Source organism: Acanthochromis polyacanthus, chromosome 14 (genome assembly GCF_021347895.1).
Source record: "Acanthochromis polyacanthus isolate Apoly-LR-REF ecotype Palm Island chromosome 14, KAUST_Apoly_ChrSc, whole genome shotgun sequence".
Taxonomy (NCBI): Eukaryota; Metazoa; Chordata; class Actinopteri; family Pomacentridae; genus Acanthochromis; species Acanthochromis polyacanthus.
Window position 1 is genome coordinate 37919921 of NC_067126.1, and position 25042 is coordinate 37944962.

At 43.5% G+C, this 25042-nt stretch overlaps 1 protein-coding gene across 14 annotated transcripts in view; it reads right to left on the reverse strand.

Moving 5' to 3' along the window:
- Positions 1–764: 764 nt before the first annotated feature.
- mycbp2 (MYC binding protein 2) overlaps positions 765–25042 on the reverse strand; it is an 84450-nt gene continuing 60172 nt past the window's right edge. For 9 of the 14 annotated variants that reach the window (XM_051959105.1, XM_051959106.1, XM_051959108.1 and 6 more), the window contains 30 exons: positions 23319–23501; positions 21876–21980; positions 19621–21258; positions 19372–19541; positions 18009–18256; positions 17745–17912; positions 17077–17234; positions 16782–16981; positions 16475–16624; positions 16224–16384; positions 15960–16116; positions 15604–15828; positions 15425–15490; positions 14239–14478; positions 14011–14100; positions 13829–13909; positions 12403–12669; positions 10473–10756; positions 10292–10388; positions 10062–10181; positions 8715–8816; positions 8494–8622; positions 8201–8333; positions 7951–8054; positions 5684–5872; positions 5484–5591; positions 5042–5251; positions 4852–4959; positions 3734–3899; positions 765–2129 (listed from right to left, as the gene is read on the reverse strand). In XM_051959105.1, coding sequence (XP_051815065.1) covers positions 2014–2129; positions 3734–3899; positions 4852–4959; positions 5042–5251; positions 5484–5591; positions 5684–5872; positions 7951–8054; positions 8201–8333; positions 8494–8622; positions 8715–8816; positions 10062–10181; positions 10292–10388; positions 10473–10756; positions 12403–12669; positions 13829–13909; positions 14011–14100; positions 14239–14478; positions 15425–15490; positions 15604–15828; positions 15960–16116; positions 16224–16384; positions 16475–16624; positions 16782–16981; positions 17077–17234; positions 17745–17912; positions 18009–18256; positions 19372–19541; positions 19621–21258; positions 21876–21980; positions 23319–23501 — 6173 coding nt within the window. In that variant the 3' untranslated portion in view covers positions 765–2013. The remainder of the gene's footprint in view (positions 2130–3733; positions 3900–4851; positions 4960–5041; positions 5252–5483; positions 5592–5683; positions 5873–7950; positions 8055–8200; positions 8334–8493; positions 8623–8714; positions 8817–10061; positions 10182–10291; positions 10389–10472; positions 10757–12402; positions 12670–13828; positions 13910–14010; positions 14101–14238; positions 14479–15424; positions 15491–15603; positions 15829–15959; positions 16117–16223; positions 16385–16474; positions 16625–16781; positions 16982–17076; positions 17235–17744; positions 17913–18008; positions 18257–19371; positions 19542–19620; positions 21259–21875; positions 21981–23318; positions 23502–25042) is intronic. The other 5 variants (XM_022199222.2, XM_022199220.2, XM_022199225.2 and 2 more) reach the window with 3 other exon arrangements.

Consider the following 25042-nt stretch of genomic DNA (forward strand, 5'->3'; position numbering starts at 1 on the left):
ACAAAAAACTGGACAAAAAATTAGACAAACAGCAAAAGCAAGACAAAAATGAGGAAAAAAATGTGAAGACATGAGGCAATCGACATGAAACGACAAAAGAAAAAGAGACAAAATTTGACAAAATGTGTGTGTAGGTTCTCATTCATCCAGGTCATGGCTATTTGACAAAGTTACAAAAAAAATTGGACAAAGCATAAGCGAGACAAAAAAAAAAACTAAACGACAAAAACAAAGCACAAAACAGCGAATAAATGACAAAAGCGAGAAAGAAACGGCAAAAAATGCACAACACGAAATAAACCGGAGACGAAAAATTAACAACTGGAACTTTGAATTTCTAGCACATTTAGGGTGTTTGTAATGTCCGTTCAAACATGTCCTTTTTTGTATATGTATTGTTTATTTGTTACCTCTCTTCCTGCTGGGGCCTCTTGCCAGGTCATCACTGTAAATGAGAAATTGTACCAAGTCCCTGGGACTAGCTATTGGTGGGACCGTTCTCTCAAAGTTCATGTCAAAAACATGACCTCTAAATTAAAGGTGAAGCTCGGTTTCTCCCTCAGAAGCTTCTGATGTCAGCTACTTTTTTGCCTCTACTCGATTATGGGATGTTGCCTGGTATCACAAATAAATGTCAGAGTGATGCATCTTACTCCTTCTCTTCTTCCTCCAACTCTATATTTGGAGAAATGATGCACGTTTACAGAAATCATGAAGGCAATTTAATGGAAAAACCACCACTCATTAAGGAACGACACAGCGTATACTTTGCGAAACAGAGAACCTGGTTTATTACCATTCAACTCCATCCACCACAGATATTACAGAGCAGATTCACAAGTATTAAGCTTTTTTTTTATTTAACAGCAGCTGCTTTATTTCCACTCTCTGTTCCCCTGAATCCCCCCTGCCTCCTACTTGGGAAAAGCATTACAGGTGCACAATTTTTATTTGGTGTGAAGACTGGCCCCCCTCAAATCACTCAGCTGTAAATCAGTCTCACTGTGAGGTTTTTGTATTACTGTAGGATTTGGTACTTTTTTCATTTTTTTAATTTCTTCTTAAAACAAGAGCTGCAAACAGGATTTTACATCCACCATGATTCACTGCAGACGCCCGGCTCCTCCTTCTCATTTCCAGACAACAGAAGAGATCTGACATTTAGAAGAGGGGAAGTTACGACTGTCTACTGTATAAAAATGTACAGTGGCTTTATTGACATACATTCCATAGGTTAAACAGCTGCAAAATAGGAGGCACACCCAGTATTGCACTTCATTAAAAGTTCTGGCTCAAAACATAACCCAGAATATCAAACAAAACTGAAGTGAAGAGTAGCAACTTCGGAATACAGCTATTTTTGAATAGTATCATTATATACAAGATTAGATAAATCGTACACTATTTTCCTCCCAAACATAATATTCTTAACAGTCTTATCCACCGACTTATGGTTTGTTTTTTTTTGTCCGTCAACCCATGATGCACTTGACAGCGGAGAATACTGTACAAGGTTACGAAAAAAGTTTACATACAACAATATTTTAAATTTATAGTTAGGAAGCTGGAAATACGGCCTGATCCTTTAGGTTTTTTTGACCCCACGCTGATCCACGGTTGCCTTAAAGCAAATTTATCTCATGTTCAATGTTTAATCTTGTATTGTTACACTTCAGTGATCGGGAGGTGTGAAGCCGAGGGAATACAACGGCCGCATGCAAACACGTCACAAGTTATTTTCTTTTTTTCTTCTTTTCTTTTTTTTAAATTCTATTGTTCTTTTTTTTCCCCAATTCAGGTTACTCTGAATCCAAAGGAGCAACAGCTGGTGCTCGCGGCAGAGCCTGGATGTTGGTAGAGGAGCACACCTGAGGACTCTTGGCGCAGAGCAGAAACCCGGTCCGGCGTCCAGGAGTCTTGACAGTGCGAGAGCCAAGCTTTTTACGGCTGCGCGGCGGCGGCAGCCAGAAATCACAGTAGACAGACTGGTTTTCGGTTCGAGTCTCGTGCCGTTTAGAAGGTGTGGGCGTTCCGGCAAACCCCGCAGCCCAGAGCGAACTCTTCCCCCGTCGGCGGGTGGACCACGTGCAGAGGGCATTCGGTGCCCTCCAGCTGCTTGCCTTTGGGCCCTGAAGCAGAAAAAAAGAAGCGCATGGTCAGGAGTTCTCATTGCGGTTACATCGGTCTTCTATTTTTAGTCACACAAACTAAAATTATTGCCTTGTGGTGGTTTGTGTTCAGCAACAAGCCACATTTCCATCCATGTCCACTCAAACTCATTATTAGACCCTCCAGAAAAACGTGATTATGCGATCGCATGAATTCCCGCATTAATCACCAAAATGCTGCTGATTATGCGGGGGTCGATTATTTCCCAAAAGGCCGCATAATCCCCGCAAAACAGCACATAATCCCAGCAAGAATCTCACATTTCCACAAAAAAAAAAAAAAAAAGAAATATGCAGGTCCCGCTTGATTTCACAATTTCCGCATAAAATGAGAAAACTATAACCGATATAAATGGAGTTGTGAGTTTTTATGTGACGCCCGGCCTGACGTCATCAGTTCATTCACACACACACTAGAAGCACGAGCTGATGCAGAGCACGGCGCTCAGAGACGAAAAACAAGAATGGCGAACGCTCAAAGATCACATTTACCTACGAATATTTCAGCCAGAGACCGGGCAAAACAGTACCCAGATTTACTGCACGGAAGTGGGGGGAGACTTTTTTGCACCCCGTGCAACATCGCTCAATCAACCGTGTTGCAGCACTTCTCCACGACGAAGCACAGCAAAAGGTTTGCTGAACACAAAGGACTCAAACAACAACTTAGTGGTAGCCTAGTAACAGGATGTAGGAGAGGAATCACCTTTTTTCCCCAGTTCTTACATATTTCACATCTTTTTGAATATTTTACAACTTTCCACAATTTCCCCGCATAAAATGGCATAAAAACCCCGCATATTTATTCGCATAATCGAGGATTTTAGCCAGGTGTGAACTAACCGTGATGTCACCCGTTGGATTCAACGCTGAGAAAATGAAGCCCGGGTTTTGCTACTTCCTGGTCGCCATTTTGGATTTTTTGGAGCCAGTGACGTAAAAAGCGTCATCAAACAGACTGGACCGGAGAGCAACTAGGAGCAGGACCAGTCAATGGGACTGTCAATCAAGTATAGCCACGCCCCCTGGCTCCGCCAACTTTAACGATTTATTTAAAATTCAGAATTGATTTATTTTAAGATCGGCCACCTGATCTCTCATTTTGACCATGAAAACTAACGGGAAAAAAAATCCTGAGCTGTAGAACATCAGTCTATCAAATTTTATTTTTTCCAAAAATGAATTGGGGTCTATGGAGCAAAAGCTTTTTGGAGCCAACCCTAGCGGACGGCGTGATATTGCAAGTTTTTGACGCTTCTGGGTGGGCTTCATTTTTGGAACCAGATGCTACGTCCATCTTTATATACAGTCTATGATTTTAGCCCGCGTTTTTCTGGAGGGTCTATATTATGTGGAGCAAATATCTCGATATTTGACATTCCTAATTGGCGCTTAGTTCATTCATTTAGTGCCTTGGCGGCTGCTCCAGTTACTTTATTCTAAAACGGCAGCATTTTCATTTAGTTCATGCATTGTTTTTTCCTGTCAGGAGTATCAGGGAGCTTTAGTTTTTGACACATCAGACACAAATCACTGAAAGCAGAGCGGACAGAATGATGACACACCTGCAGGACAGTGAGGCAGCTCCTCCTTGGGGACGCTGGTCATCCTCTGGAAGTCGTCATGGCAGGCGTTACAGAAGTGTGTGGTGCCGAAGCAGAAGAAGACGGCCACAGAGCAGCAGTACCGGCATTTATACTCCAGGAAGTCTGTGCCGTGCTTGGAGCACATCTGAGGAAAGAACACGTTTTTAAAACGAACAAGCACCGTTTTAAAGGAATAATTCCGCATTTTATGAAATTATTTTACATGTAGGCTGTCCAGGAGATTAAACAAGATATAAGTTGTGAATCTGAGAGCTTCAAAGGTGCAGGTAGGTGGATTTTGTTACTTTTGAGCAGATAAAGCCCAGCAGGTTACCCTGTTTTCACTGTTAACCCTTGTGTCGTCCTGCAGGTCAAAATTCATCTGTTTTAAAGTTTGAAAATGTGAAGGAAAAAAAAATTTCACAGTGAAACTTCTGATGTCCACATTTTCGGGAAATTTTTGAACATTTTTTGGAGAAAAAAAAAAACAACCAAATGTTAAAAATGTTTAAGAACATTCAGATAAAAATCAACCAAAATCCAGCAAATTTCGCTTAATTTTGGTTGATTTTTATCTGAATGTTTTTAAAGAAAATAGAAGTTTTACTGATAAATATGTAATAATTTTAGACATTTTTAGGATTTTTTGGAAGATTATTCCTCATTTTTGAAAATATTTACAAGAATTTTCTCGTCAAATTTGGGGGATTTTTATTATTATTTATTTTATTTTATTTTTTTATTCCTCATTTTTGAAAATATTTACAAGAATTTTCTCGTCAAATTTGGGGGATTTTTTTTTTTAAAATAAAACTTTTAAGGAATTACTGGAATTTTCTTCCTGAAAGTTCTGCAAATTTTCAGAAATTTGGGGAATTTTTTGCTGAATTTTTTGAGACAAGGAAACAATATTTTTTGGGGCCCGTAAATGAAGACAACAGGAGGGTTAATGCTCTGCTAAGCTCACCAGCTGCTTTCTAGAGCTTCAGATTTAGCATTCAGACTAAGAACGACATCTAATCTTCTCTTCTAACAGCAAATGAGAGCATTACAAATACCAGAGCCGTTCGGGTAAAGCTGCTGCATCGTTTGCCCACCTGAGCCCGTGAGACGTCTGAGCATGCTCCACAGATCAGCTCGCTGGGATCGTAGTCGTCTCCCTGTCCTGCCTCTGCGTCACAGCGAGCTTCTCCCCCAAAATATGCCTGAAAACAGGGACAGACGTGATGTTCCAGCCCTATGTGGTGTTTAAAGCCTGATGTTCTGGTCGTTTAGTCTCTACGGTACCTTCTTGCACTTGTAGCAGACGTAGTACGCGTATCTGTTCATGGCAAACCCTGCAGGGTCGTTGTGGAAGCGTGCCCCCGGCGTCGTTATCGCCTCGCTCTTGTGCAGACCCTCGTACTCGAGCCTCATCAGGGCCTTTCTCCTCACGTCCTCGTACAGCTCCTTAATGGGGTCGAGCAGGTCCTTGATCACCGAGTGATTGATTTTGTTCTGCAAACAAGCGAAACACACAAACCGGCCCGTGTTCACAAAAGGTGTTTGAGTTTACAGTGTGTGTCACAGAGATCAGTCATCGTGTGCCAGAGAAAGCCGGACAGAAACGCCGAGCTTTTCCAACTAAGCGCCTAAAACAAACCGACTCTGAGGCGTGGTGGAAGCTGTTGTCAGCCTCTTTGTCACTGCGGTAATCCTTTAAGTCGGAGCGGCTCAGGTGACATCGTACCTTGCAAATGGGACAAAGCATGAACCCAAAAGTTATTCGGGGTCCGAGCCAGCGGTTTTCAAGAACGCGACGAGTGCACTGAAGGTGGAACACGTGCGTGCAGTCCAGCTGGAGACAGAGCGACAGTTCAGCATTAGAAGACGGTAAATTTACATTCCAGGGATACGTTTCAGAGCGGAAAACCCCTCGTTTAGATCTACCTGTACGGCAGGAGCAGCAGAGAGGGCCTCTGTGAAGCAGATCATGCACATGTCGTCCGCATCCTGCTTCAGACAGCCCGTGTTCTTATCGCAGCCGTGCAGACATGGAAGGCAGGTCTCCTCGTTCTTCACTCCTCCACAGGGGTGTCCACAGGGATGGGTCTTACTGCAGGCCAGCTTAGCGTATTCCTGAGACACAACAGGGAGATGGACGGTGATGACTGGAACTACAGCACAAGTTGTTTTCACTTTTACATCATCAACAGAAAATACACTAAAAGAATAAAGTATTTTCCAGACTGTTGAGCGCACCTGACTATAAGCTGCATCCACCAAATAAAAAGTTTTGTACATATATAAGCCGCACCTGACACCTGTCCACGTTGTAACATGAGATATTTGCACAGAAAGATTCTATTTAACTTGTAATTAAATTCATACTTTTTTTCCAAACAGTGCCTGTAACACGGCAGTGAAACACACCGAGTCAGTTCACGCTGCCAACTCCAACGTCTCACCGTTGATTCATTGATGCCAAGCTAACGGGCAGCAGCTCTATTTCCTTCTTCGACAGGCAGATCAATTGCCTTTAACTTAAAAGCTGTGTTACCGACCCGATTCTGCCGGCCGCTGAACCGTGGTTGGGCAGCCTCGGGTAGCGCTAACGCTAAAACTTATCTTTAAGTTTTTTATTGTATTCTGTACGATCGTGGTCCATTTCGCTCTGCCTCCGTTTCCACAGTTGTCTCTGCAACACACACACACACACACACACAGCTGCAGCGCTCCTCCTCACGTCACGCACACACACACACGAGAGTGTGTGCATGAAGCGCAGAATGATCGATCTGAAGAATTTAGCGTTCGGATTTAGAGGCATTATGGAGGATTTTTTTTTTGTTTAATTTGTCTGATTCACATAAAATGAATATACTGACCTTTAGTGGACTTGTATGTATGGTCTCTAAAAGAATAAAAAATAAAATAAAATAACTGTGGACATGGCAGGACCTGAAAAACATCAGCCAATCAACGCGCTCGGACCGAGGCGTTTGGTTTGCTCCCTTTCCTGTCAATCAAAAATCTTCTGGCTCAGGCCTAGTTACGTAGATTACGTACGCCTTGGACTTACGTGTTTTCTGTATGTGTTGCTTTGGTATAGCTTCATAGTTAGCTGGAGACTTGTTTTGCTCATCTTTTTTTACATAATGGCAGATAAAGATCCAGAGGGACCCAGCCGTAAAAGACAACTTCACGAGTCCTACGCAAGTTTCTGGAGGGGGGCGTTTCTTCGTAAATGTTAAGAGGGGGGAGGTTAGAGGGGGGTGAGGGAGAGGTTGTATGTGCGCATGCTACGTTCAAAGTCGTAGGAAATTAAATCTCCTCTAATGCCTTTAATTCGAACAGCGTCATTGGTCCACTGTGACCTGTTTGGTAATTTTATTGTTCTGATGTGACGAGGCTAAACTTAACGATGGCCTGAAGCTCACACGTAAAAATCTATACATTAGCCGCATCGTTGTATGAGCCGCAGGGTCCAAAGCGTGAGAAAAAAGTAGCGGCTTATAGTCCAGAAATTACGGTACCTTATTTTTATGGGCTACCATACATTATTCTTTTGGAGGCAATTAAAGAGCCCGTATTATTTACATGTTTAAAGTGTTATTTTTGGACTCTAATAAAATATGTTTGCGCGCTTCACTGTTCAAAAACATGCATTCTTTTTATTTTACTGCAGCACTTCTTCTCATCTTCTGTCCAAAACGCTCCACTTTAACCCCTCTCTTTACGGCTTTCCTCCTGTTTAGGTTACTTGTTGATGTTTTCAGCAAAATGTTGTATTTATATGTTATTTTCCTGCATTTCTCATTGGTTTTCTGAACAATATCTGGGAAAAGAATTTCCTTTGAGATTAGTGTAGTTTCTTCTCTCCTTAAAAAGGCCTCTAAAGTCTTTAATATATTGAAATATTCAACAATCTTTTCACGCAGCAAAACTGTTAGATGTTAAGAAACAGCACATATGCATCCATGTAAAAAAAACATTTTTCTTGACAAAACAGATTTAGTTTCTCGATTTCAAGCAAGCATCTGTTGCTAAAATGGTGAAACTAACAACATGATAAATCAGGTTGTGTTATAAAGCGTTTGCTCATTTTGTAAATATCGTACACAGTTTGGAGATGGAGACTCTCTGAAAGCAGAAGGAAGCAGCTGGTCACAGTCTGAATGAACAGATGTTGAGTTTTCATATCTGATGTTCAGTACCTGACAGTCTGGATCTGAACACACACTTCCCACCGCAGACAGCTCCGTCCCGTTTCTCGTACCACAGAACCTGCAGGCGTCTGAGCTGCTGGATGCCGGTTTACCTACAAATACACGAGACTCGTCAGAACAGAGATACGAGTGCAAAAATAAGGCACCTCTGGAAATGCAGAGGTTAGTAGTCCTTTATAACTAACCGACCATGTGCTGGTTTCAGACAAAACAACCACACTGATGGGGTCAATGCTACCTGTGTGCTCTCTGAACTCCACCATGGCCTTCATAGTCTTCGAGTCAGCCAGAGCCATGAGCCAGAAGAGCTTGGTCCTCCCACAGCCTTCATGGAGATCCACCTTGATGGCCTCCTCTTCCTCCTTGAACACCTGAAGCAGGCACAGAAAAAAAAAAAGACTGAATCCACTGGAGGAGAAACTTCCACCTCCTTAGGACAAACGAGCAACAAAAACGGTTTCTCAAAGGTCCCGCAGTCTTTCTCCAATCTGTTTCTATAATTTTGCATTCGGGTTAACCGCTCTAACTCGCCTGTCTCTGGTGGGAGCGTGTGCGTCGGTGCAGGTGGAGGAAGCGGTCGCAGTCGGTGCACAGGTTTCCACACATGTTACACAGGATGATGGCTGCCGTCTCCCCGTCGTCGTGGTTGTCACACATGGGCTGCAACGAGAGAGAGAGAGGAGGAAACAGATTCCTTTAACGATCCGTCGGCGTCACACAGGGCATCTCCCAGCTGTTGATTTCATTCTCACCATCTGCTTCTGCTGTCCGTCTTTGCCCATCCAGCGACCGGAGGACAACCTGTCGACGTGATCCTGGTCCAGCACACACAGCGACGCCAAGGCCAGCCACAGCTGAGAGACACGACAAGAAATCATTTATCAGAATGACTACAGAGTGCAGCGGTCCCTCGTCTATCAAGGGTTACGTTCCAGATCCCCGCGATAGATGAAAATCCTTAAAGGAGCGACCGCATTTATTTTATTATTTATGTATAATTTAAGCCATTATAAACCTTCCCCACACATTTCAGAGCAACACTATGCACATTTTACATTGTTTTATTTTTTTGTAGGCTAGAAAATGCTTATTTCAATGTAAAAATATTTAAAATAAAGCAGCGATCAGAGCCGATGCACCGTGAGAGTTCAGGGTGTTGGGCGTTTAAATGACGTTATTGTGGTTTATGTTAGTGTTACAGACTTATTTAGTGTTTTTGTGGTTTACTTAGTTTGGTTAAGTGTTATGTTATCAGGACCATGAGTGTGAAGTGATGACTTCCTGCCACATTTTCTGCATTAACTCTGTGTGTCAAAATAAAAGCATCTGCCAGCTGCAGAGTGCATAAAAGGCAGAGCGTCGTACTGCAATGCATCCCGCCACAATAATGTATAATATATATATATATAAATATATATACACACACACACACATGTACACCCCCTGTCAAAAGTTTTAGGACACTTTCTCATTCAAATAAAGTAGAACCTGTCCTACAACTTTTGACAGGGGGTGTATCTACCAAATTTGGTCCACATATGCAGCACATCAGGCTGAATAAAAAAGTCAGTGACAGCCACATTCCAAACCCAACAGGAAGTGAGCTATTTTGCGTTGAATGTCAGATTTTGCCCATTTTTCATTTTTTTCTCGAGCGAACTCCTCCTAGGGGGAAACTCCAATTCACCTCAAATTGGGCCAGTACATACAGGAGGCCTTAATGATCCAAAGTTATTAAAATCTTTTTCCAAAGTCAAAGGGCGTGTCCGTGGCGGCCTCTGGAATTTTGATCCTTCGCCATGAAATTTCAAATGCTGTGTAAATGTCCTGAACATGCTCCAATCTGCCTGAAACTTTACATGTATGATCAGAGTCCTGCCCTGATCACATTCATATGATGAAATACACCCCCTGTCAAAAGCTGTAGGACAGGTTCTACTTTATTTGAATGAGACGGTGTCCTAAAACTTTTGAAAGGGGGTGTATATAGCGCAAAATTCTTTGATATTGCGAAAAATCCGCGATACCAAACGTAATTTAAAAACCTGCGATACAATGAGACCACGACCAGTGAACCGCGATGTGGCTCATTTTCGTACCCTTGTCGTTGCGATACAGCGCACAGGAGACCGATGCTCCTCCTCCATTTTGGTCAGGGCTATGATGGTCTCAGCTATTGCGTTTTTGGTGACTCTGGACCAAGCGTCTGAAAGGTGACCCTGAAACCGGAACACAGCCGTGTTAGAGCGAAATGTTCCAGTGCATCAAAGTTCGTAACACATTTGAACAATGTGCTAATGAATGAGAGACAAAAGCTCCATGGACTCACAGCTGCCATGTCTTTAACCAGCTTTATGATGATCTCTGCGATCTGAGGAGGAGTGGAGCCTTTCATCCACCAGTGGCTCTCCCCTCTGCGGATGTAGCTGAGCGTAAAAAGAGAGGACATAAAAACGTCAGGAACTTTCCAACACCTGAGCAACACTCTGCTAAGACAGAAACTGACTCACCTGGAGTTGAAGATCATGGGCAGCGTGACCGTGGTGACCCCTTTGCCTGCAGCCATGCCGGCGGTTCCAGAGATGGTGGTGCCTTTGGCTTTCAGCTGCACGGTGAGCGCTTTAGCGATGCAGCCCAGGAACATGTCGAGGATGCCGAGTTTGTTCCAGTCTCCCTTCTCTGTGGAGTGAATGATGTCGCTGATGTCTGCTGGCGGCAGAGCCTTCACCCCGATGATGCTGGCGAGACGCACCGGAGTCACCTCTGGTAGGACACGCCTGAGCAGCGAGGTCACCTGAAGAAGAGACAAGATCAGACGGTAAACGACATTTTATTTAACCTTCGTGTCGTCCTGCGGGTCAAAATTGATCCGTTGTAAAGTCTGAAAATGTGGGGAAAATATTGGGACAAATGGATTCATTTTACATCCCCTATTCGGAATGACTTTATATGACTAAAGCCTTGACCTTTCTTTTGCAATATTATTACTGTATTTTCCACTCATGTATATATATTTTTTTGTGAGAAAAAGTGATGGCTGCAAGCTCCTGGTTCAGGTTCGTTGTTCTTGTTGTGTTTGTTTTATTTTTGATATTGGGGGGTGTGGGGGCGGGGAGACTATGATAAAGATGATTAAAAAAATTATTTGTAATGCTATCAACCTTTCTAATAAAAAACACAAATTAAAAAAAAAAGAAAATGTGGGGAAAATATATATTTTCACAGTGAAACTTCTGATGTCCACATTTAACATTTTCTGGAAATCTGAACATTTTCTGATGGAAAAAAGAAAAGTTAAAAATGTTTCTTTAAGAACATTAAAAAATAACCAAAATCCCGTGAATTTTGCCTGATTTTGGTTGATTTTATGTGGATGTTCATAAATAAACTGACTCTGATATACATGTCATCACTTTGGATATTTTTAGGATTTTTGGGGGGAAGATTTTTACTCATTTTTAAAAAATATTTACAAGAATTTTCTTGCCAAATTTGGGGGACTTTTTTGAAATAAAACTTTTATGGGAAACTTTTAAGGAATTATTGGAATTTTCTTTCTGGAGGTTTTGCAAGTTTTCAGAAAACTGGGGAATTTTTTTGCTGAATTTTTGGAACTTTTTTTTTCAGACAAGGAAACAGGAGGGTTAATTAACCAAACGCATAAAACAAAAAGCCTATAAAACACTCTAAACTACAGATTCATTTACAGGGACCAACATTTTGGCACCAGTTGTGTTACTGACAAGCCCAATATCAGAATGACTCAATGATGTTTTTGGAGCGGCACAGATTCAAACAAAGTTTTGTGTCTGAATCTGCTCTGTGTGTCGTCTGCATGCTCTCCCATGTTTTAAGAACTCTTCCTGTGGTTCTCTACTGGTGCTATTGTTTCTAAACTCGCTTTGCTGTCCGTCTGTGTGTGAGCCCTATGAAGCTGTAAGCCTGGAAAAGCTCCAGCCGCCTATCAGCCTCTGTGGATGAAGCAAATCCAGCTAACACTGAGGCCTGGTAATAGTTCCTGGATGCTTGGAAACATGTCAGATGGCCCATGCATCATTTGCTGATCAAATCAGTGTAGCGTGTTAGGGATATTTTTGTAAAGCGTGTAGCTCTGGTATCTGGTGCACAGAAGAGCACTCATGCATGTTATCTCCAGTCCTACTGCCAGAACCTGCTGTTCTACTGACTGCTAGGTGGTTGCAACAAGACAGAACATTGGGCCAGGAAATGCAGACAGGAAGAAAACTTCGGTTAACAAACACAAGCATAAACCAGCTTTCAAAATATTTAGAGAAAGTAGGCTTTGTTAATGCAGTGAGACAGGAAACGCACTCAGCACCCACAAGCCGTTATGATGGGAACCGGACTGCAATTATACATTTGTTTGTTGGCAAGAAGACTCCAAACTGCAAACATTTATGTGGTCAAACTCTCTCCCACCTGTCTCTGTACTCGTGGAGACGCCGTGTGCAGCAGAGAAAATAAATCCTGCATGAGGGTGAGCTGCTGAGCGAGGTACTGGCGGCCGACGTTGGAGCCGCTCAGAGCCAGGACCATGGAGAGGAGCTCGAAGCAGTAGGCGTCCGACGAGGCGTCGTCGTCGCTGGGTTGAGAGTTGGCGTTCTCCTTGCTGGAGATGGCGTGCTCCCACTCCTCCCTCACCCGTGTGGCCTCCATACGGATGGCCTGGACGATGTGTGCGCACACCTGGAAGCACGACACGCACATTAGTTTAGAGGCTAGACTGTTTCACCATGACATGAAGCCCCTGTTGGATGGTTTAAGCCTCCTGTTGTCCTCATTTACGGGCAACAAAAAATATCGTTTCCTTGTCTGAAAAAAATACAAAAATTGTGCAAAAAAAATCCACAAATTTCTGAAAAATTGCAAAACCTTCAGGAAGAAAATTCTAATAATTCCTTAAGTTTCCCTTAAAAGTTTTATTTTTTAAAAAATCCCTCAAATTTGGCAAGAAAATTCTTGTAAATATTTTCAAAAAAATGAGTAAAAATATTCCAAAAAATCCTAAAAATATCTAAAGTGATTACATACATATCAGCAAAACTTCTAATATTTTCGTTAAGAACATTCACAAAAAAAAAATCAACCAAAATCCAGCGAAATTCGCTGGATTTTGGTTGATTTTTTTGTGAATGTTCTTCAGAAACATTTTTAACATTTGTTTTTTCCAGCAAAAAATGCCCAAAAATGTTGAAAATGTGGACATCCAACCCGGTCTCACGAGGATTCGTGAAACTGTCATGTAAATTTTTGTTTGGGTTTCGTGCGAACCAACACGATTTTGTCATGTTTTTCGTGTCGCTCACAACGAAATGTTTTTCGTGTTGCTCACAACGAAATGCAAACCAATGTTTTTCTCACCCGCTGTGGTAATCACATCTGAAAGTGGTTTATACCGGCGGATTCGTGACAATCTAAGCTTTCCATCGGCGTATAGTGTTTGTATAATCGCGTTTGCAGCCTTCGGACATTCTTTAAATTCCTATGCAAATTAGTAAGTGTACCACCGGGTTATGGTTAGGGACGATGTAATGCAAAATATAGCGTTGGATTCGCAACGCTTTTACATTAAAAATATAATATACCCATTCGTTTGAAATACGTTCTGAGTGGCACGAAAAGTCCCCCGCTTAAAATACATTGGTGTGAATTTCGTTGTGAGCGACACGAAAAACATGACAAAATCGTGTTGGTGCGCACGAAACCCAAACAAAAATTTACGTGACAGTTTCACGAATCCTCGTGAGATCGGGCTGGGACATCAGAAGTTTCACTGTGAAAATCATCTTTTTCCACATTTTCAAACGGGTCAATTTGGACCCGCAGGACGACACGAACTATTCACCTGTTTCTGCAGGTTGGTCAGTTTGCTCCTGCTGAAAATGATTCCCACCATGTGTTCTTTAAGGTCTGCGTCAGATGGCACCTATCCACACAAATCCAAAAAGAAAATATGCAAATGATTAGCTGTGAAGTCACCAAATACGAGTGAGTTAAACAGGGCCGTTAAATGATCAGAATGCAGACCTTGTCTTCTCCTTCGGGCGATGAAAGCAGGTTTTTCTCCTCCTGCTCTGGAGTTGGTTCTGCATCTCCACTGATTAGTTTTCCAAAAACCTACATTTAGAAAGGATCGACAATAAAGTTTGCAAAAGTCTACAGGTTTGTGCATCTAAATACAATCTCTTCAAACCCACAGCATGGTAGCAGGAAAAAGAAGTTCTTAGGTGACATGAACGAGGCAGCTGAACAGACCTGGGAGGTGATCAGGCGGAAAACTCTGAGGGTCTCTGCTTCACAGTTCTTCTGCTGGGCCATGCTGGCTGAGATCTGTCCAGGTATCTTGATGCTCTCGCCCTCCTTCCAACCGAGGACCTTCACCTGGCGAACCCTCAGGGTGTTTTCAGGACCTTTCAGTTCCACCTTGATCACGTGATGATCCCCTCCAGGGAGCTCACTGGTCACCCAGCCCATGTGACGCGAGTCGAGGTCAACCTGCCACGTAAAGGAGTAGAGACGTTACAGGACGTCTGAAAAATGTAACAAAGCGAGTCAATACATCAATAAACATGAAAAGCTTTATGCAACAGGAAATTCAGATTCAGAAAACTTTATTTGTCCCCAGGGGGCAATTAAACAGGCACATAGAGCAGTCAGTGCAACAACATAATAGGAAATATGGGTAAATATGTGCACAAATCTAGAGCGAGTAATAAGAAAAAAGAGAGACATAAGACAAAAATCACACAACACTTGTCCCACTTATTTTGTGTTTGAAAAAGGTTTTTGTAAGATTTGTTTGCACCATAGACTGTATATAAAGATGGACGTAGCATCTGGCTCCAGAATTGAAGCCAACCCGGAAGTGTCAAAAACTTGCAATATCACGCCGTCCGCTAGGGTTGGCTCCAAAAAGCTTTTTCTCCATAGATCCCAATTCATTTTTGGGAAAAAAAACTTGATAGACTGATGTTCTACAGCTCAGGATTTTTTTCCGTTAGTTTTCATGGTCAAAATGAGAGATCAGGTGGCCGATCTTAAAATAAATCAATACTGAATTTTAAATAAATCGTTAAAGTTGGCGGAGCCAGGGGGCGTGGCTATACTTGATAGACAGCAACAGAAGCCTCTGCGATAAAACGTGGGCGGGATAAGAGAGTCCTCAGCCAATCCTGCTCCTAGTTGCTCTCCGGTCCAGCCTGTTTGATGACGCTTTTTACGTCACTGGCTCCAAAAAATCCAAAACGGCGACCAGGAAGTAGCAAAATCCGGGCTTCATTTTCTCGGCGTTGAAACCAACGGGTGACGTCACGGTTAGTTTACGCCTGGTTTGCACTTTAAACATTCAAGAGTTGCGCAACAGAAATTTTAATAGCCTTCATTTAAGCACAAATTACACTGGATATCCTCTAGTTTTTGACAAACTAAAAACTGTCCGTACCTGTTTGATTCTGCAGAGGTCCTCTATTGCTTTTCCACATAAGAATGTCACTGATGTGACTTTGTTCTGTAGGTATGATAAAGAAACAATTAAATTCAGTGAAATCAACCAGCAAACCCATACATGCATAAATAAATCATCATTTTATCCCCCAGCCTGGTTTGTTGGTGCCTCCTTACCCCGATGTCTCTGGAGTTGTCCACGTGAACAGAAGCCTTGGTGGCGTTGATGCCTTTCACACAGCTGATGGTGATGCTCTTGGTTTTGTTCTTGTCCTCATCTCCAGACTCCCAGAAGGTCTCCGTGGATCCGTCCGTCAGGCTGCCGATCATGGCAGGACGACTGGACGTCTTGATGTCTACGACACTCGTCAGGTCCTTCAGACAGATAACTAAGCAGAGATCCTGCATCACACATACATTAGCATCAGGTTAGAGCACAGCAGATGAGTAGCTGTAAGAGCTTAGGCTAAATCAACAGATGTCAGAGCTCATGAAAGTTGGTAAACGTGGTCAGTAAGTGGTACTTTTCTTGCCTGGCTCATTGCTTCGTAGCCGGACTGCACACTGATGTTGAAACTCTCCTCGCTGTCTCCATCATCCGACTTAGACAGGATGTTGTTGATGTGATGGAAAACGTTGCTCTGGTGGAGGAACTGGTGGTCGGACTGCTTAAACTTGAGACTCCAGCACCTGAAAGGAGGAGTTGCAATCATTTATGCTGGCATTAAATGTGCATTAAGCTCAGAACGGACACATTACTGACAGTAAAGTGGGATTCTTTCAACTAGAAATTGTACCTGAGAGCCATCTGCTGCAGTGAGCTGCCGCTGGGAAGCGACATCATGAGGTCGGAGATGGTCTGAAGGAGGCGGTGGAAGGTGTGGGGGAGAGGATGAGCTGCCTCCCCGGCAATAACGATGTCTGACAGAGGGTGCTCACAAACGCCAAGGTCTCTCTCCTGTGTGGAGCGGAGATGTTCGCGGTTAGAAAATAAATGAAAGCAGAAGCGAAGCCGCGCGCTGCTTGTAAACTGTAAACCGCTAATGACCTGTTCCACATTTTCTTTGTTCCCCTTGTTCTCGTCATCTTCCTCATCCTCGGGTTCAAACGGGGATGGAGTGAGAGACGCTACAAAATGCCAGAGGATGTCGTGCAGAGAGGTGGTCTGGATCACGTTGCACAGCAGCCAGTTGAAAGCCTGACAGGGACAAAGAATAAATATGACCATCAATTTAGCTCGTAACATCCAGCCCACTAACTGCCCACAACCCCAAGACACAGCTGTATAATCAGCAACAATTAAAACAAAAACTGAGCTATGAGATTCAGATAAATGAAGGCCTAGATGGGTGTACCTCCATGGCAAACACCCTGCAGGCGGACTTCCTCAGTGCATGCTTCATGGCCACCTCCAGGCCCTCCAGGTCATGATGCTGGATGACGAAGGCCAGTACCGGCCACTGGAAGTTCCTCTCCCCCTTACTGAGGGAGCCGTGGGCTGAGATGAGTCTGGACAGCTCCGGAGACGGGTGACGTAGCAGCGAAGAGCCCACTTCTACGGATAAAAGAGCAGTTAAATGTCACAAACTATGCTGTAACTCACCCCGGAAACGTCAGTAAATAACCTGTCAGCTGATTATACGTGATCACCTGCATCCCCGCTATGAACTCTGCGTCTGGGCACAGCTTTGACCCGGGCTGGAGACGGCGAGTGCTGCTTGTCATACTCAGACGCTACGACCGAGTAAGACCTCTGAAACACGGTGCGCTTAGCCGTGTCGCTGTCGGTTATAGGGCTGGTCTCAAGGCTGCAAGAGAGCAAATAAATTCAGTTTACGCTCCAGTTCAAATACCGTTGAAGACATCGACATTGTTTCAACATAATACAACTTTAAATATGTTTTCTTGAGATGTTTGCTACCGAGTGTGGGAGGAAGAAATGAATGAATGCATGTGAACAGTCAATAAAAGAAGCTTTCAAGGCTTTTTGTACTGTTCAAGATAAAGACGATCATGACAATGAAGCCTAGCAATTGAGGCAGCTTTTCTGAATTTTGTGCCTGCTGTCAAAATGTGTAGGTTGCAGGGGAACGAGAGGGAGGCGGAGAATAATTCATGCATATATCCGCATGATGGAATTTTGTGCTTGGCTGGTTTCATGATAAATATGAGGGAAAAACTCTAAACTATCACAGGTACTACAACAAAAAATGCTTTTAAAGACAGTCTGATGTTGATGCAATGCACAAATAGTAGCCTCGTGTACAGCAACGTGCAAAAACGGAAGTAATTAAAGACATGACATAACTATGTGTTACCTGGGGGGCATTGATTTCATGTTGCTCTCTGGTTCCTCAAACACATTGGGGCAGGCGTCAGGCGTGACTGAAATGTAGGGCGCAGGAACAGACGTCGAGCGCAAATACCTCATCTCATCCTGGAACAGGTTGTCATCTTGGTAGGCCCCAAAGTTCTCAGTATGTTGCCTGAAGGATGAGGGAACAACGAGAAACACAGGTTACATTTTGTGATGTTTTATTATCTGTGAAGCGCAACGTATGATTAACCGATCTTGTAACCACCTTGCTAGTGTCTGCAGGTAGAGGCAGCCCATTTTATTGGGCAGTTCTTCCGACACTCCCTCCTTTAGGCTGGGCAGGAGCTGGGAATGGAGGGGCCTGGGTGGGTGGTGGCACAGCATGCTGGGCTCAGCCGCACTGCTGAGCGACAGCAGGAACAAGGCGTTGGCCCGAATCACCTGGTGGGCCTCCATAGTGGGCAGCGCCCTCGGGGTCTTCACCTGCAGAGGCTTCTTCCTGGACTGCTTCACCTGGAAAAAAACACGAAGACTTGTGGTGTTCTGAGTCAACTAAAAGCAGACGGGCCAAACATGTGGACCGCGGAGCAAAACTGGCCCGCCAAAGGGTCCAACCAGGTTCGTGGGACGACTTTGTAAAGTGTAACAATTACAGAGAAGACATTAACTGCAAATTGTAAATTTCGTTAGCGTAATAGCATAGTTGCCTAAGTCATGAAGGCCAAAAAATGACTTGGGCAATTATGCTATTAGGCTAACGATTTGTAAAAAATATAAATTTAAAATAATTTCTAAACCATGACAAGTTGCTTTGATCATAAAGTAAAATTGTTCATTGTTCTTTTGTCGTTTTGTGTCTCATTTTTCAAATATTTTGTCTTGTTTTTGTTGTTTATTGCCTTTTTTGTCTGACTTTTGTTGCTCGTCTCATGCTTTTGTAGTTTTGTTTCTCATTTGTTTCCTTTTTTGCCTTGCTTATGTCAATTCTCTATTTTTTGTCACGTTTCTTGCTTTTGTTATTTTGTGTCTCATTTTTGTCATATTTTGTCTCGTTTTTGTTATTTAGATCATACATCATTGTTCTTTTGTCATTTTGTGTCCCTTTTTTGTAATATTTTGTTGTCTTTTTGGTTGTTTTGTCATTTTGATCATACATCATTGTCGTTTTGTGTTTCATTTTTCAAATATTTTGTCTTGTTTTTGCTGTTTATTGCCATTTTTTTGTCTGACTTTTGTTGCTTGTCTCATGCTTTGTTGTTTTCTCATTTATGTCGTTTTGTGTTTCTTTTTTGTCTTGCTTATGGCAACTGTCTATTTTTTATCACATTTCTCGCTTTTGTCATTTTGCGTCTCATTTTTGTAAAATGTCTTTTTGATTGTTTTGTCAGATTGATTATAAATCATTGTTTTTGTTGTTTTGTGTCTCAGTTTTGGAATATTTTGTCTTGTTTATCGTCTAACAAAAATGATTTTTTGTACTAAAACTTGGAGCAGTTGTTATTTGTAGGTCATTACTCTGATTTTACTGATCTGGTCCACGTGAGCTCAAACTGGGCTGAATGTGACCTCTGAACTAAAATGAGTTTGACCCCCCCTGTCTTAAGGCGAGTATGAAGCCTTGCAGCTACCTTTTCCCTGGCGGCAGTCTGCTTCTCTCTGAGGTATTTCTCCCGACAGCGATCACACACCAGGTACCAGGTGCTGCCTCCTATGCCTCCATCTCCACAGTTTCCAGCCCAGCCACCACAGAAGTGGCCGATGCTGTTGTAGCCCTGACCTCCTGCATAGCGACCACAGCCTGGAAACACACAGGAGGGATGTTAAACAGAACAGACTCACAGTTACTTCTAAAAGTGAAGAGACTCCAGCGTTGGTACCTGGGTGAGCCTGTCTCATATGGTATGTGACAGGGTAAGGATGAGACTCCCCACACAGCTCACAGATGGTGTCCTTCTCTGGTCCACCCATGGCGAGTTGTGCCATTTCCCCAAACAGATTTCCTCTTGGTCGGACCTCAGCCTTCTCCCTTTTCTTCTTCTCCTTCTTTGCCTTTTTACTGTCTTTCTCGTGTTCCTTTTTCTTGAGGATGGCGCTGGACCCTGGGCTGGGGAAGATCATGTTCTGAGTTGCTGCCTTGATGGTGGCCATCGATATGTCCTCCCAGAACGCAACCAAATGCTGCAGCGTTAACGGTAAGATCGACTTTGACCTCATGGAGGGATGAGAAGTCATCTCGTAGGAAATGGACTCTCCTTTTCCGTCCTCACACTTCTCTGGCAGCGGAGGTTCCTTCAGCATAGATAACACCTTGTTTTTGTTGATGCTGCCCATTTTGGAGATGTCCGGGCCGTGTGGGGCAATGTTAAACATATTTAGTGCAGAGGAAATCTCCAAGGAGTGGCGGTTCTTTAACTTGCTCTCTTTCTCCTCAGCGCCCTGTCCTCCCAGGGAGCTGCGAATGGGGGCGTGCTCTTTGGTTAAGTCTGGGTTGAACTTGAGGAAGGAGGAGCAGGCCATGGCGTCGTGGACGATGCCCTCATGCCACAGAAAAGCTGCGAAGACGGCACGGGCACATTCTGCTACAGAGGGCGACATGGCCTGTTTGGCAGGCTCCGTGACCCTCGAGGTGCTCTCACCTTTAAACAGAGGCCCGGATTTGTCCTTCTTGGGACGCGTGTGCCGACCGGAGGTTTTGCGGCTGACTTTGGGTGAAGACCGGCTCTCTAGCTCCTCTTTGACGGGGGCTTTGCCGATGCTAAAGTGCACCTTACATGAGCCTTCCTCTGCATTGCGGACCTCCACGTTCTCATCATTGACGTCCTCGTTGGAGAGGAGAGCACTGGAGGTGCAGACCTCCACCACTTCACTGTGGAGGTTCTCTTGAGTCACATGAGGAGAAGGAACACGGTTCTCTGCATTACTGGTCATTCCTTTATTTGGATCTTTAGGAGACAGTTTAGGTTTAGGAGAGGTAGATCTACCCCTAAGTGGCTCTGTAAGGGGAACCTTCTTCTTTCTGAGAGTGTCTGGGTCCAGAGTGTATGAGTCTGATTTAGATCTCTCTCTTGGAGGATCCAACCGGGCTTTGGAAGGAGGACTAACTTTAGGGGGGAGGTTCTTGTCATGGTGGGATGAAGACGAGTGCTGGGATGAAGTGCTGGAGGGACTAGATCTGCCGGAAGAGGACACACTTTTCTGTTTGGGAGAGGAGGAGCGAGAGCCGGGATTCGGGGACTCGGCCCGGATTCCTGGGGTTCTACCATCTGCCTTCAGAGCCTGCAGAGTGTTGTGATTGGGCGAGTGGGAGCGGCTGTGAGAGTCGGACCTCAGTTTGGCCGTGTCTGATCGCAGGATGAGGGCCTCGCTGGCTGACAGTCCGGCCTCGCTCGTCTTCATCCTGCTCTGCTCAGATGAGCGGCTTCCCCGACTCTCCTGTTTGGGGGAGCGGTTCTCCTGACGGTGCTTGGAGGCCGGGGACATGGGCCGTGCACCAGGCATCAGGTTCCCTCTTTCACCTAAACATCAACAATTCAGACAGTCACACCACAATCATTACAGGCAAGCGTGTTCCTGTAAGTCTAGGTTTAGCATTCTATGGCTGAGTGAAAACCAAAAATGTAATGTTAAAAGATAGAAGTGCAAAATGAAAGGAAGTTTCAAAGGTGGAAGATGTTATATCTTGTAAAGTGAGTGATACATGTCCTTCGAAACTAATTCTAGTGAGTTCTACTTGACTTGCTTGGCATTTTTGGCCAGATAAACTCAGATATGGATGGAGAAAACTAGTGGACCATGGATGCGCTGATGGAAGCTGGATTCTAGCCCATTCCTAGGACCACTCCTATTAATGGAGATAGCCTTGGTATTGACCAGAAAGCAAGCCAAACGATGCCCGGAAGCCACTTTTTAACTGATTCTGTGATCTGGTGTTTCAGGCAACATGTGCTAACTTTAGTGTCATTTTTATCTTTAGACGTGTCCTACTTAGTGCCAGAGTTTTGAAGGCTACCACTAATATATAATGAGCTTAAACACAAAGTCCTTGATTCATCACACAGAAGAATGTATTTCCTTGAGTTCCTACCCACCCTCTGTTCAGTCTGAGGGAGGCATGCATGCTGTGATTACCCACCCTTTTGCCTTAGAGCGAGAGATGAGAGAGCAGTACCATGCCCAGCCACGGACACACTGCTTTTGTGCACACGCTCACGAGAAGCAAGGCTGCGTGACGAACCATCTACAGCGGAAAACAGTGGAGCAGGTAAACAAACGAGACATGGAATGCGAGGAGGCCACCACAGAGAGAAAGAAAGAGAACAAAGAGGTAATGGGGTCAAGTCCAGAAGGCGGAGCAGGAAAAGGGAGAAGGACTACATGTTAAAGTGATGGGAAGTTAGACAGATAGAGCAACCAATAGACATGAAGAAAGAAACACTTATAGAAGAAGAAGAAAGACCTCCTAGTGTCATGGAGAAAAAAAGTCTATTTGTACATGCATTTCAGAACGCCAAAAACCTTTGGCTGAATATTGACGATATACTACAAAGAACACATTCATGAAGAGCTGCACAACACTGAAGCTGAGTTTAACATCATAAAAGTTTTTTTTACAGCAAAATAATAAATGATACCGTGTGTCAAACATTCACGTCTCCAAGAACAAAAAATAATTATGAAAACCTACAGATGCTTGACGCTAAAAGATTAGCAGGATGCATGAATTATTCAATCAAGCACCAAAAAAAGTTTTTGCTTTTTTCCATGACACCTTCAGGGCTCCGTAAGAAATAGATAAACAGGTTAGAAAAGGAAAGAAAGTAGACAGAAAGAAGCAATGCAGAAGAAAAGACTGACAAGGAGAAAGAGTGCGATACAGACTGAAAAAGTCACAGATAGTCAGATATTTTGGGTGCTGTTGGAAGATGTAGTCTTTTACGCTGCTGTGCTTTTTTTTTATTTGAATTATCCAGCTGAAGGGAACACTAGGCAGACACAGTATGTTCTACGGAATACCTTTATATACGACTGATGTGAGATTTCGCCGTTTTGTCAGGTTATCGCCGATAATTAACCACTAAAGAACTATTTAGGCTTTTGTTTAAATGTGCAGTGAAGTCCTGGGCTGGTTGAAAATGAACAATGTGTTAATCAAGGATGGAAGATGCAAATTTAAAGTTAAAGCGTCAATGAAAGAGATGAAGAAAAGGGCATAAGGCACACTAATAAAGAAAGCAAGCAGAGCAAGCAGAAAATTCAGCTATTTAACCTATCACTTGAGCGCTTAGCAAAAATATCCCTATTTTTGTTAGTCTAGTATTAAACTTTTAAATCTTGTTTTGAAAACACTCGCAAGTCTGTATCACCCGATGTGCTTTTTAAAAACAAGATTTAAATCTTGAATATTAGACATGCCACTTGTTAAGGATATTTCTGCACCGTTATGCGTCACACATCACTCCTGTCCGCTCCCAGAAAACACAGGAAATAACAGAAAAGAAATACGAAAAAAAAGCTGGGAGGAAAAGGATTCAACACCTTTGCAAGCAAGCGCTGTCAGAAAGCAGGACAGACTTACTCAGAAGCTGTGGTTGTGGCTGAGACAGTTGGGAGGGGGATTGTCCAAACACAAATGGGCTGTGGACAAGGGAGGAGGAGGAGGTGGGAGGTTGGGCAGCTTGCTCAAATACGGAGGAGGAGGGAGCTGCTGAGAGGAAGGGCCCAGACTGAATGGAATTCAGTATGGCACTCAGCCGGTCACCTGCAAACATGGAGACAGAGGAAGGGGGGAAAAAACTACAGCTTATACTATGTTCTGAGGATTCCAGAGGGGGGGATGAAGGTCATTCAGTTTATCTCCTATCAATCACTCAGTCTTCTCCCGTGGTGCAATAGATGTGCAGAATGGGAGGAGCTCTTATGGACGTCCCAGAAGTCCTGCTCAGAGATGGTCAAACTGGCACCAAGGATTGGGTGGGCTTGAAACTCTCCCGATTGAATTGGGCACAAAAGATTCAGGTCAGAAGTGACAAGTCCGAATGCAGTTTTAAAAGTGAAGGAGAGCCAAAAAAAAAAAAAAACTCACCAGGCTCAAAATTCTGTTCCATGCACAAGTAACGTACAACGGACAGAAGCTGAACAAAAACGTGGTAGTCTGATGAGCCGTTTGGATTCGTAGATGAACCCAGCAGCTGTAGTAAGGTGGTTTGTTCCCATCTCAGTTTGCTCAGCCAGGTCTGGACTGAACCAGCGTCTCCTCCCATTTAGCAACTCTATTTGTGGAAAGGATGTACTAAAGGAACAAGGGGGTCTCTTCCAATGAGTCAAGAAGTCCTGCATGCTGTCATCAGACGTTCCGAAAACATATTGTGAGATGAACTGGACAATTCTCCATGAGTCACTTGTCAAAAACATCTCAATCTGTTGGCATGAGTGCTCTGAGGCCACTGGTTCAGCTGATGTAAAATCCAGTCTTGACTGGACTTTCTAAAAAATACTGAGGGTCAGCAGTGGAAGTAATCTCAAGAGACATGTGAGGATAACATCCTTTGTCATTTCATCAGTCCAAATTTTGGCAATAGCAGGAGCTTGGGGACATTGGGATGATAAAGGTCGACAGATTAATACTGACGTCTGTGACATCTGTCAATAAGGTTTTCCACAGACCCACTGATACTGCTGCCTAGTGACCCAAATGTTCCATTAGGTGGCTCAGCATGACAAAGAACACAAATATTCAACATGGTAGCTTATCCTTCAAAGGGATTCCTATTGATGGCGAGATTCTGGTCCACGTATGTGTGTGACGCTTAAAAACTAAAAGTCGGAGCACTATTTTTGGAGTTTTCCATGTTCAAAGAAGGGAGTAAACTTAAAGGACTGCTGGTTTCTGAAAGGGGATTGGTTGGAAGTTGCTGGGTGAGTCAGAGAAAGACAGAAAAAGCTAGGGCAAATGCTAGCAAGAGACATTCAAGATGTACTGCTATCCGATTGCTCAAACCACCATGAGAGGTGATGTTTAAAAGAAAAAAGTATCAAAAAGATATAAATGCCTCCATGTCTCCACATCATAAGCCATATTAAGTGCTACTATAAGCACTATGCAAGTAGTCGTTTAGCGTTCTTGCACGTGCTAGTCGGCAATTTTAGCAGGACTTAAAGTCATACAGAAGGTTTGATAGCGTGTTTGCATTCTGCATACCGGGCTTTGCAAAAGTTCTGTTACACTTGGTTTCGTGATCTTTAGAGACGGTTACATGTCGGAGTGAAAAATTCCATTAAATAAACTGAAAGTTCTACCTT